This window comes from Struthio camelus, chromosome 21 (genome assembly GCF_040807025.1).
Source record: "Struthio camelus isolate bStrCam1 chromosome 21, bStrCam1.hap1, whole genome shotgun sequence".
Classification (NCBI taxonomy): Eukaryota; Metazoa; Chordata; class Aves; order Struthioniformes; family Struthionidae; genus Struthio; species Struthio camelus.
Genome location: NC_090962.1, coordinates 5,622,658 through 5,634,843, shown reverse-complemented (window position 1 = coordinate 5,634,843; position 12,186 = coordinate 5,622,658). Strand labels below are relative to the sequence as shown.

At 47.0% G+C, this 12,186-nt stretch overlaps 1 protein-coding gene across 4 annotated transcripts in view; it reads right to left on the bottom strand.

The window, feature by feature from the left end:
- Positions 1-12,154, bottom strand: part of TMEM201 (transmembrane protein 201) — a 31,103-nt gene extending 18,949 nt beyond the window's left edge. For 3 of the 4 annotated variants that reach the window (XM_068915737.1, XM_068915738.1, XM_068915739.1), the window contains exons 1-6: positions 12,028-12,154; positions 5,354-5,474; positions 4,520-4,714; positions 2,336-2,512; positions 1,319-1,710; positions 612-815 (exon numbers count right to left, since the gene is read on the bottom strand). In XM_068915737.1, coding sequence (XP_068771838.1) covers positions 612-815; positions 1,319-1,710; positions 2,336-2,512; positions 4,520-4,714; positions 5,354-5,474; positions 12,028-12,134 — 1,196 coding nt within the window. In that variant the 5' untranslated portion in view covers positions 12,135-12,154. Of the gene's footprint in view, positions 1-611; positions 816-1,318; positions 1,711-2,335; positions 2,513-4,519; positions 4,715-5,353; positions 5,475-6,319; positions 6,488-12,027 lie in introns of those variants that run through there. The other variant, XM_068915740.1, reaches the window with a different exon arrangement.
- Between the last annotated feature and the right edge of the window lie 32 nt (positions 12,155-12,186).

Below are 12,186 nucleotides of genomic sequence, written 5' to 3'. Positions count from 1 at the left end.
TGTATGCCCTTACACCATGTATTGTTACTACAGTACACGTTAGGAAAACTAAGAATTCAGAGGCAGGTTCCCATCAGTGTAAAATTAAAATGACTAGCACCATTAGAAAACTGAACGTGGCCCAGGCCCCACGGAGGATCGAGGCAGAGGGTTCGTCTGGGACTGGCTAGGGATGGACAGGCAGCGAGAAGAACCGGAAGGACAGGAGAAGCTAGAACCTCTTTGGCTGGAGGAGCAGAATGGGGAGGAGGCTGCATTTATGGAGCAGTCTGTGAGGCAGTTGCTGGAAGAACTGGCTTTAGGGATTGGATTATTTGCACTGCTGACAGAGGATTCAGGAAGAAGGGAGAATGGAGGCAGCAGGAGCAGCTTCCTTGGCTAGCACCAGCAGGAATGGGAATTGGTTGCTTGGGAATGCTCCAAGCAGCTAGTACAGTGAGAAGCAAGGATGGAAAGGAAAAAAAAAAAAAACAAAAAATTCTTCACTGCTCATCTAATAAATAAAAGAAGAAGAAGGAGGGAAAATAAAAAGAGGAGAGAGAAGCACCAGTCGCAAAGAGTTCACAAGGCTTTTTTCCTCCTTCCCCCAGCTTCACTGCTCTGGCTCTGACCTTCGGGGCCGGTATCTCCGATGGCCTGTCGATTTCCGCGTTGCCACTGCTGCGGTGAAGCCCACCAAGCAGCACAGGGATGTGGTGCCAAATTTGGCTGTATCCAGCCAGCTGGGTGTGTCTGTCTTCAGGTACCTCTCAGCTAAATGCAGACCCATCACTACGAACCACAAGACTGAAGCAAACGCATCAATTCTTCGAAGCCTGCAATGCCAAAAAGAAACCCAACAAGACACAAGGTAAGAGTTTAAATAGCAACAAAACCCTCAGTCCTGGGGAGGACAGGGAAGGGAAGAGGAGGGAAAAGTCACTTTGAAAATGGGTGGGTTTCTGTGGACACAGACTAAAGCAGGTTTTATACTATCTCTTGCTACGGTTATACCATCTGCAGCTTTTCCCACCGCTGTGTTAAGTACCCAAGTGGATTAGTTCCACTGTCCACTAGACTACCGAGTTGCAGGGGGAGCTTTCCATTCCCAGTTATTGAAGCTTAAATTGAATGAAACATGGCAGAGCCAGAATGAGCTCTGCTGTCTCTGTCCAGCTGGCTAGCAACCCAAACAGTAACGAGGAGAACTGCTGCTCAGTACTACATTCTCCATTCTGGGACTGCCCCTTGTCTCATTGAGTTAAGACAGGGCCAAAGACTCCCCGCCATAAACTAGTTTTCTTTTAAACGGAACAACAGGAAACAAGAGCACACCCACCTGATCCGCCCAGCCAAGACCATAGCCAACAGGCAGGTGAACAGCCCAAGGATAGCAACTGCCAACTGATGATTCTTCCCGTAAGTCCACGCTACGCTCAGGTTCTGCACCATCTGTTCTGGGAACAGGTGGAGCAGCTCTTGCCATCCTGCCACTGTCAAGGAAGCATCATTTCCTGAGTCTGCTTGTGAGCTCATGCCAGTCCTGTTCCGAATATATGCCGGTCCAGAGGAGACAGGAGCAGGGACTGCAGCACTGAGTGAGAAGGGGTTGCCTGACCCATACAAGGCCATCAGGACCAGGAACGCACAGCTGAGGAAGGCCAGGAACCGCAGAAATATCACCTGAGCTGGGATGGTTATGGAAGTGGAAGAGGAGGATGAACACAAGTTCTGCAAAGAGGAAAGAGAAACACCTCTTGTCAGAAGCTGAATAAACTGTGGTAGGCCCTTGGGATGGTGCTTTATGAAATATTTTTAGACTGTATCATTTACTGGACAGCTTTGTGCAAGTCCTTGTTAGTATCTACACTGGACTGACACCACGTGAGTTGTTGTAGAGGAGCAAAGAGCAACAGCAGAGCTGTGACCAGAAGCCAAGGTCAGGCAGGGCACTGAAGCAAGAAGGCATAAATCACCTCCTTATCATACTTACCCACTCTTTTTTGTGCTCTGTAGCTTCCTGCACTCTCCTCATGAGCTAGCTTCCCTATCTTCCCTTCTCTGCCTGTCCCACCATTCTCCTTCCACTCTACTCTTGTCCTTACAGTAGAGTTACTTTCTGGAAATTGCACTAAATGACACCAGCAAGAGGAAATCTTCAAACTATCCCGAGGAGCAACCATAGCAACTACTCTGTTTTCCTCAACTTCTGCCATGCACCCAAACTCCCAGAGTTAGAGAACCCCGTGGCAGCTGCCAATGGCAACGCCTCCCTTTCCTAGCGCCAAACCCGGGTACAGAGGTACCTCGTTCACTGCGCTTCTCCCTACATCCCCTCACCTCTCTCCCAGCATACCTGAGCATAGGTCTTGTCATTCTCACGACGCTTGAAGTGGTGGCTGAGCAGCAGTGCCCGGAGCTGTCGATTCTGATGCTTTATGTAATACTCCACAGCAGCCTGGCATGGACGGCACAGCTTGTAGGTCTGCTCCAAATGGTGCTTATACACCTCAATCTCCTCATCATATTTGCCCTGGTGAAAGAGGAGGAAAAGCAGGTGAGAACTGCAGGTCCATCACCAGTTATCATGCTGCTGACATGCAAGTGAGTCACGCTCCCAGTCTCCAAAGACTCATGGGCCCCTGAAGCCAGGCCTGAACAGTGTCTAAGCTGGAGGCCAGCCATACAACCAACTTCCCATACAGCTGACTCAGCCTCCATGTCCCAGAAGAGACAAACGAAGCCCCTGGAGATCCCTGCAGGAGGCTGCTGTGGCTCTTTCAAGGATGTTGAATTCCTGTGGCCCAGTTTTGCTATTATTGTCCAGATCTTATGAACTCAACACTGAAAATAAAGGAAAAAAACCCCCACAAAAACAAACAAACAAAACACCACCATCACCACCACCTAGATTTGCCTTTCTATTCCTCAACATGAGGGGCCTCAAAAGATCTGTTGCCCTTCCACACTACTCTGTTAGAAAGAAGACAGACAAGCTCCTCCCAAAACTTGGCTCCAGGCTCAAAGGCTGTCACTGACCTGAATGCCCAGCTGAGATGAGCTCCATAAATCATTGTTAACCATTTGTCCAAACAGCTAGTGAGGATGGCTGAAAGGACTTTATCACTGTCACTACAGGAGATGCATGGCTTATCACAGAGGATCTTAAGGCTCCTCCAGCACTGTCTCCACCCCCAGCCTGTGTTAAGCTGAAAGAGTTGCCTCCCGCTGCCTTCTCTCCTGCCTTTCACCAAAGAGGAGCTTGGCAAGGCAAGGTCACAGCAAACGCCCACCTCCCCACTTCAAGTTTTAAATGGTTTCCACAGGTACCCTTCCTGGCTCACCCCTACTACTGCGGAGGTGGGATGGTAGGGTAACAGAGGAGAGAAGTTTTTGTGGTTGCTGCTGCGGTCAAAACTTCCCAATCCACCAGTCAAAAGTGCCAGCTCCAGCCATGAAACTGTTCTCAAGGCTCTGTTCTCCAAAGCCACTAGGGAGTATAGGTTACGGAGGTGACTATAGCATTCAGATACTCCCCCGACACACTGGTAAGTGACTGGGTCAGAAAACAATCAGAGCTCCAGTTATGCTAACTAAATTTCTTGGGAACGCTCCTTTTTTCCATACCCCATCCCTGTCCTTTCCTCACATCTCACGGCTTGGACCTTCAGAGGAGGCTCTGTACGGGGCTGGAGCTGGGGACAGCACAGAGAACAGAGCGTTCCCCTGCTCCCCCTCCTGCTGCGGCTGGGAAAGGGTTTTCCAGGCACGTGGATAGACAAACACAAACATTAAACCTCCTGCACAACCTCTGAACTAGCAGAGGAGGGAGTGCAAAGGAAAAGCAACAGCCTAGTGTGCATTTCTCTCTGTGCCAATCACATGCAGCTTCTTCTAGAAGAAGGAAAGTAGAAAGATGCATTGCAGCTGTCTGAGGGCTTGCCGCAGCACAGTTGCGGGGGCTCCATCTGCCGGTATTGAGCAAGAATTGCACAGGAGAGACGCGGCAGCAGGCTCTCCCCTGCAGGCCAGCAGTGCAGAGGCCACTGCTTTCACTGAGGCATGGCCTTCGCCATGTTGGATAACGTGGTCTCACGTTTCTTAGCTGGCACAGACACTGCAGACTTTCAGAGGTCAAACAGTTCAGTGAACACCTACAAAGAAGCCAAAGGCTGCTGTCACTTGAGCAAGCAGACAGGACTGGCAAGAAACAGGGACTCAAAACAAAGCTGAAAAAAGGGAAGAGGCCAGAAGATGTTCTCATTAAGCATGATCAAATTTAAATCTGTTTCCTGGGAGACGTCCTGATTAAACATGTTACAATGACACAAAACAGACTGGATTAGGCAATCCAGAGGATGAATGCATCCCACTGAAATGCAGCCTTCTGACTCTAAGGCTCAACCGTAGCCGAAAGCTAAGGACCACAGCGCTAAGTGCTTTGCGTGAAACTGTGGGAAGCCATAAACTGAGAAGGAGAGACCCCATCAACCTCTCCTCCATGCACATTACATCATGAGAAGGCCTAAACAACACTTACCTCCTCCCTTGGAGAGAATGATGCCAGCTGCTTAATCTTTGTGGTTTGATGGTTGTTGCATTTCTTGCAAAGCAAAATTTGGCTGCTCACCCACTGTTGGGGTTTAGTAGGATCACAGAAAGTTGTAGCACCTGACACAACATGGTTAAGGTGTTCCATGTACTGAGCAGGGATGGGCTTGTTGTAGTCTCCGTTCTGACAAAAAACAAAAGAGGGGGAGGGAAGAGCAAGCACGAATTCATGAAATCGAAGCTAGGTCTGCTCTGGCTCTGCAGAGATTCCCCAGGCTCTGCAGGAGCTCCACACTGCATGGCTTCACCTCCACCACAGAAGAAATAAGTGGGAAGGAGACAAAACACTTCAAATCTTCTCCCCCATCCACCCTTATGTAAACCAACTGCAAGTGGTTTTCTTGTTGATTTTTGATTTAAGACAGACGTTATCTATTTAATACCCTAAATACAGTAATTCAGCTGTTTCCAAATACTAAATCAGAGAAAAAGAATGGTTCCTCATAATAAAAAAGGATTTTTACGAGATACCGATGAAAACGTCAAGGCCCTCTTTGTCCTTTGAAGCGAGGTAGGACAATTTGTCAGTATCACTCTGCGTCAGCACATCCCTGCGCGCATGGAATCCTGCTCAAATCTGAGCAAGCAATCAGCTGCTGAGTTCACAAGTGCTCAGCACAGAGCTGCCAGCTGTCACATTGCTGGATATTCATCTGCACTGCGCCTGTACCATGTTAAACGAGGAGCAGGATTTTGCCACAAGTGCTGCTCCACAGACCATGCACCTTCCGAGCCACCCTTCAAGGAAGGCTTGCCACAGTACCTCTTGGAAGCCGTTGTACTGCTCACAGTTGGGGCAATCCCAGCAGTTGCGATTCCCATATGGCACGACTGTGTCCTGGTTACAGAACCAGCAGTTCACTGTCACGTGCGTGGGCTTCTTCCTGTTAGGAACAGAAACACGTTAGATGTCAACACTGAATCCACCTGATCTAAAGGAAAGCAACGGCTTTCAAACAGAGAAGTGCAAGACAGCCAGGAATAACAGCGAGCCTTCCCATTCAGCATCTTTAACAGCATGACTCTCAGGAATCATTTCAGGAATTAGAAAGAGGATTACTAAAGAAGAGATAAATTTCTTCCTGATGCTAATATCTCTTTGTGCTAGTACCATGGACGTGCCAGAACTTTAGTAACAACCTCATGAATGACCCACTTCCCCATTTTTCATAGCAAGTCATTTCCACAATCACTAGCGTTAACGTAGGTGAAAGGTGCAGCAGAATAGCTGCTTACGATACAGGATTCTGGCAGCCATTCCTAATTGCCAGTTTCCAGGGGAAATGGAAGTTATATTCCGTAAGAACTGCATATGACGATATTCAGAAACCTAGGAAATGAGCTCATGGCCACAATGCTGCCAGCCCCGTTTGTTACGGAATTTCTCAAGGACAAGGGCATATCAAATTAGCCCAGGGTTCAGACACTGTAAGAAGATGTTTCTTCACGCAGCTCTAGGTAAATAAGAGGGAAATGAGGAATCAAGACATCTTCCCTAATTTTTATGCAAGAGAACTGAAGGGGCAAAGACTCATGCCTTGAAACCATGAGCCTCTTGTTTTTTTAAAACAGTCCCATTAAAACAGCAATCACTGCAAGAGAAACACTTGTGATATAGCTCCATTTGAACCAGGCGCGATGGATGTTTTATCAAAGGATTCGGTAACCTGGCCATTGGGCCCTGTCTGCTAAGGAACACGTGCATTTGTCTTACACCTAGGCATAATACCTGAAAGGAAGTGTCCTGGCAGGTCAAGCGACATGGCCAGGCTGGCCCAGTAGATAAAACAGGACCCCAGACGCTGACTTGCGTCTGGGGAGACGGAGCTACTTGACAAACATCACACACATCTAAAGCAGCAGTGAAATCAACTGAGCAGCGAGGCTCACTGAGGGCCTGAAAAGCAAATAACAGCAGCTTAAGCACACGCAAGTTGGGAGCAACTTCTCTGCTTCCTGCTCTAGGAAATGTCCTCTGCTGCTACAATATTCTGTAAGGAAACATCTTCCGGATGCTACAGAAACATCATCTGGCACACTGCCACCAAAAGGCAGGTTGTTCTACCCTTAGGGAAGTACGCGTTTTTCTCAGCCACCACCTTTGCAGCTGGATGCCTGTAACGAAGATTCCTCCCCGCTCCCGTTTCCACAGACCGCCTCCTGAAAAATTGGTTCCTAACATATCTAACCCTCAAGGGGTGCTTAGGTGCCAATGACAAGGATAAGCTTAAAATGAAACACCAAAAAGGAGCCTAAAAAGCCAGAGTACACAAAGGGTTCTCTGCCAGATGCTGAAGGGAAACGGCTAAAGCTGCCGGGGTGACAGATTCCCTTCTCTAAATAGATATATACACCCATACCCCTCCTAAGATGAATATTCTCTGCTCAGCTCTTTGGTTCATTGCCAAGGAGGCTCAAAGCAGTAGCTGATCCAAGTTAAAAATACCACCATTAAAACAGACAGGCAAAAAAAAAAAAAAAAGTCTAAACCAGAGAAGAATCTAAGTAGCTAGTCCAAGTTACCCATGAGCTACCGCTGTCTAAGAGCCAAGTAGACCATGTGTCAACACAGCAATATGAAGGAACATCTATTTGTGCTTGTTTCATCTCACTATCATGGGCACAAAAGCAATGAAAATATAAGGCACAGGCTTTAGCATGTTAACCATCAGGATATAAATCCTCTCGTCATCTTCAGCATATAATCTGACAGGAAGAACAACCTCCATTCCATTCTGTGACATATCTTATTGCACACGTCCACTTGTCCCTGAACTAATAAGGGTATTGTAGCAAGTGCTACAGTCCCACCTTCACGTTGCTGTGGAGCTGTCCTCTAGCATCCATGGAAATGAGATACAGCACACCTGAGTCTGTATCTACCTTCTCATCCATGAGACAACACTGCAGACAGAAGCACTAATTTCAAGGACAGAACTGGAAAGCATAGGCCAGAAAAGAAGAACAGCATATACGCTGTGAAACAGAACAAAACAAAACACCAATACCAAACCTATCTGAGAACTTGCTAATATCAGAGATTGAATTGTTAGTATACTCAAGACCTTTCCATCTCTTCCAAGTAGCGTTCCACTTCTCATTCTTGCGGTTAAGGACGTGCTACCAAGGGTTAAACAGCAGCCCTTCGTTCTCACAATGTATGCAAAAGAAATCTTTAACTCCTGGATTATTTAGGATAAAAAGCAATAATCCTCCCTTTTGTAAGCCTATAATCTGTTGCCATAGAAATAGGTGGAAAATCAGAAGTTCCTAACCTGCTAGATGCAAAAAGGCAAGAAGAAAAGAAGGTCATTTCTGGCAAGAACGGGTAGGTAAGGGGCTGATTTCCTAGTAACTGGGTAGGAGTTAAAAAAACAAAACAAAACAAATCCTGATTTGGAGAGACTCTCAAATACTGGACTGCAAGGACTGAGACTCTGGTACTATGCTATACATACCTCGACTGAATTCAAGCAGTGGTTGAACATAAGGCAGAATATACTTTGTTTCCAGACGTTCTGTTATGAGGAGATTGACAATGCTAAATTTTGGGCAATAATTTTTCGGTCACATTAAAAATGCTTCTCCTATTGCTAATCTAATTATCCTTCAAATCAGCTGATGTAAGGAACACAGAAAAAACTCCTGGAATGATTTTAATGTTGTCATGAATTCTATTTTATCTAAATGAAGTTTGAAAAAAAATACACCGAAGTTTCTTCCTTCATAGCAAAATCTATATAAGCATCTACCACGTGCTCAGTCCCTTTCAAAAACACTAGTCGGACCATCTGTAAGGATGTTATAATCTAACGGTGCATTAACTTGAATTAGCTTCACTGGAGAAAGAGCCACCCTGCAAAATAAAACCTGAGCAGCAAGCAGCGATTGAATTACTGCACAGAGGGATTCCATTAGCAGCTGACTAGCTGTGCTAACACAAAATGTAGCCTGCACACCCCATCAAGCTGGAAGAATTGCCAGCCTCGGATTATTTTGCAGGCAGAAGGGCTTCACTTTAAGACAACGCTGGGGGCCATACCTGGAGTAATCCTGGTTATGAGATCAACACCTAGAAGTCTGATCCTGCTCAGACAAGATGCTAAGATGCATGTTTGTGAGAGACAGACTCCTTTATCTGTGCTAACAAGTTCTCTGTTCTGTACACAACGCTTTACGGAAAAAGCTGCCTTCAGGACTCCCAAAAGTCTCCAGCATTCCCCACCGATACATACGTTTAAGGTCACACTTACGCCTACATTTTAAATAGACTGCCAGACTGACAACAGAATTACGAAAGAATACAATTTAATGACCAGTACTGGCCAAATGAGTTACCTTTAAAAAAAAAAAAAAAAAAAAAACACACACAGAGATTCGGAAATATTTTTGTTTACATCTATGCTTTTTTTCCCCCTGCCACTGCTATGCCAGCAAGATGAGGATGTGAGGTCCTCCACGTTCTTAAAGGAGCCCACAGGGCAATTCACAGTTCTTAGCTGGGTTACCCTCATCTTCTGCCAGGGATTAAAATAAACAGCAATTCTCCATCAAAAGTATTTAAGGCAAAACACTTCATTCTGGCACAACTCGATTATAGAGCAATTACACAAACAGCTATGCCAGCAAACCTCAAGAAAAGACAACCAGGAAAAGGAGCTCTTTGCACAGAGCAGTTGTGATCAGAACATCCGATGGCAGTTTGACATAACCAACCTGCCAAAGCTCCTAGGCACAGACCAAGCCCATGGCACACTCACGCAGTCCAGTGCGACTGAGTTAACCCAGTTCAATGAACCTGACGCTGTGTTCAGCTCACAGTTAGAAAAGCTTAGCTCTTGGGTGGCCACTCACCGAGCTGCTGTAAATCCACGCTGTACCGATGTCCATCGCCTGTCAACAGAGGGGTCTGCCAGGGCAGAACCAATGCTAGACCCCACTTCCTAGTGAGAAGAAAGCATCCCAGCTGTCCAGATTCCAGCAGACAAATGCTATCACAGACACACTTGCTCAAACTAGCAGTTGTAGACAGGGCTGAAGATGTAGCTGCGTGGCCAGGTTCCTAGCTCTAGTCAAACAGTGTCATTCATTGCAGTGCAGCTTTCCTCAAGAGCCATACTTACTGTCCTCTTAGCAAGCAAAAAGGCGTCCAGGGGACCTAGGCAGGGACACAGGCTTGCAGCCATAACCAGCTCTAGTGCTATGCACCTCAAAGGTCATCATCCGTGAAACGGCACTTTGGGGGCAAGGGAGGCAGCAACTTTCATACTCTGGAGTACAGCCTTTTTCTGCCATCTCAGTATCTGTGACAGGCTGCTCACCCAAATGAAGGGCCAGCAGCATGGCAATTCCCCAAATTCCTACAAGCCCCTTTTAGAACGTGTGATGGCTGATCCTGACTCTGCTCGTAGGAGGAGATGACGACTCCTATGAGCGACCTGTGCCATCACAAAGATCCCAAGCAAGAGATCCTCTTGCAAGGGTATTTCACATTAACATCGGCAATAAATCAGTAGCTAAAAATCAGGAGGGGTACAAAAGACAAAGAGAAAGCATCTATAATTGCAAGTCTGGTTGCTGAGTTCAGACCAGCAACAACTTGCAATAAACACCACAGTTCAAGTAGCAGTGATGTGATCTCAGAGCAAGGCTACAAACAGAATTTCTAAGGTTTTCCTTTCTTGCCCAAACTCAGAGGGTTTAAGGAGCTCCTGCGCACATCTGGGCACGTATCAAATGTTTTTTCATCCCTGGTACAAGGAACAGTTTTATACACTGGCATGGTTAAAGTAATATAATTTCATATATTGACATTTACTCCAGAACTACTTTCCACTAGGTTGTTATTCCGCTACTTTTTATTTCCTTTTCTACAGGGGCTGTAGCTATTTGTGATAAAGGCATAGAAGCCTTTATATATTATATATAAGCGCATTTACTCTGAAAACGGAGCAGAGCAGGGTCATACCACAACATCAACACCAAGTAAAAAGGCAGTATCACGTCTGCATTCGGATCAGTCCCTTATAAACCCCTGCCCCTTGATGACTTTGAAAGATTCATTTACTAAGGCAAAGTAAGAAATTAAGTAATATCAAAAGAGTATTGAACAGCACATAAACGTAACCCCAAAGAGCTATCAAAGTCACCTCCTGGAAATATTTACAATTCATCAGCATTTTTCAAGGACTTGGAAAGAAATTCTTTCCATTCCACAGAGACCTTCTATTCGATGAACTTAAGCAAAACAAGTCAAATCTCCTGCCTCAAAAGGCAACAGGGTCAAAGAAATGCTGCCTGCTTCACTGAGGGTTGCTTTAGGCCGCTAGTATTTCCTAGCTGCTCAAACTATGCAATTAAATGCCAAGTCTTATATATGGGCTAATATACCACTGGCCTATTTATATGGTTATAAAAACTGCAAATATTTTAGAGCAAACCTGGAATATTTCACTGCAGATGCTTTGCTTCTATTTCAAAGCATAAACTGGAAGTGAACCTCATCGCAACCAGCCCTTGGGAGCCTCCTTTTACTCAAGTAGGAGCACTTTATAGAAGAGCAGACTGCTAAAGTCTGCTTTGTTACACAGCCGAAAAGTGCCTCTTATTCCACATGTGCTTCTCTATACTCATCTCAAGGTATGCTAGACTGAAGCCTTTCAAATAAAGTTCTGCTCCTTTCATAAAACCTGTATCCTGACTTCTCTCCAGGCACTTCTCAAACCTTGTTTTTTAACCGGTCTGTGCAAGTTTGTTTTGAGCTGGGAAAGTGCTCTATGCAATTAAGGGCTAAACAACCAAAGAATTTTTACCATTAAATAGCAACTTCAACATTTACAGCATTAACTTCTACTTGATCTTCCCAAATTTTGGCACTGCACCAACACATATAGAAGTCATTTCCGTGGCACTCCTGTGCCGCTCCCCCTGTAATCACGTTTTCTTGAAAGCCAGACAACGTTTCACCTCCAAATCACCCAACGCAAAACGAAGCAAAACATTCTTCCTCTTCCCCCCCGCTTCAAACAACGCTGCCAGAAAGACGTTAGAAAACTAAACGCAGCAAAACCCCGCGGCCCCAGCGCTCTCTGCCATGCTGCTGGCGATAACAGTCGGCCGCCAGACTACCCGCTGGAGGAAGGAAAACGCTTTAGGTTGTTTAAGCCCAGCTCCCGCAGCAGGCGAGTCCTTCGCGTTCCGTTCTGCAACACAAAGACACGAAGCAGTTTAAGGGGGTACGGGAAGAAAGAAGAAAACCACACCACGCCACCGAGGTATTTCCTGACGGACGGCTGCTGGTCGGGCGGCGCGTTTCTGCCGCCGCGGACGGTTCCGGGTCACCGTTTGTCTGCCGCTGCCGCCCGCCGCAGGGCCGCGCTGCCCGGCCCGGCTCCCCTCCCTCCCTCCCGGCCCGGCCCGGCCCGGCCCGGCCCGTACCTCCGCGCGATGCGGTAGAGCAGCAGCCCGGCGGCGGCGGCGGCGCACACGGTGACGCCCAGCCCGGCGGCGGGGCAGCGGGCCAGCAGCGCGCCGGCTCCCTCCATGCCGCGCCGCGCCGCGCCGCTCCCCCCCGGGCCGCCGCGCTGACCTCGGCGG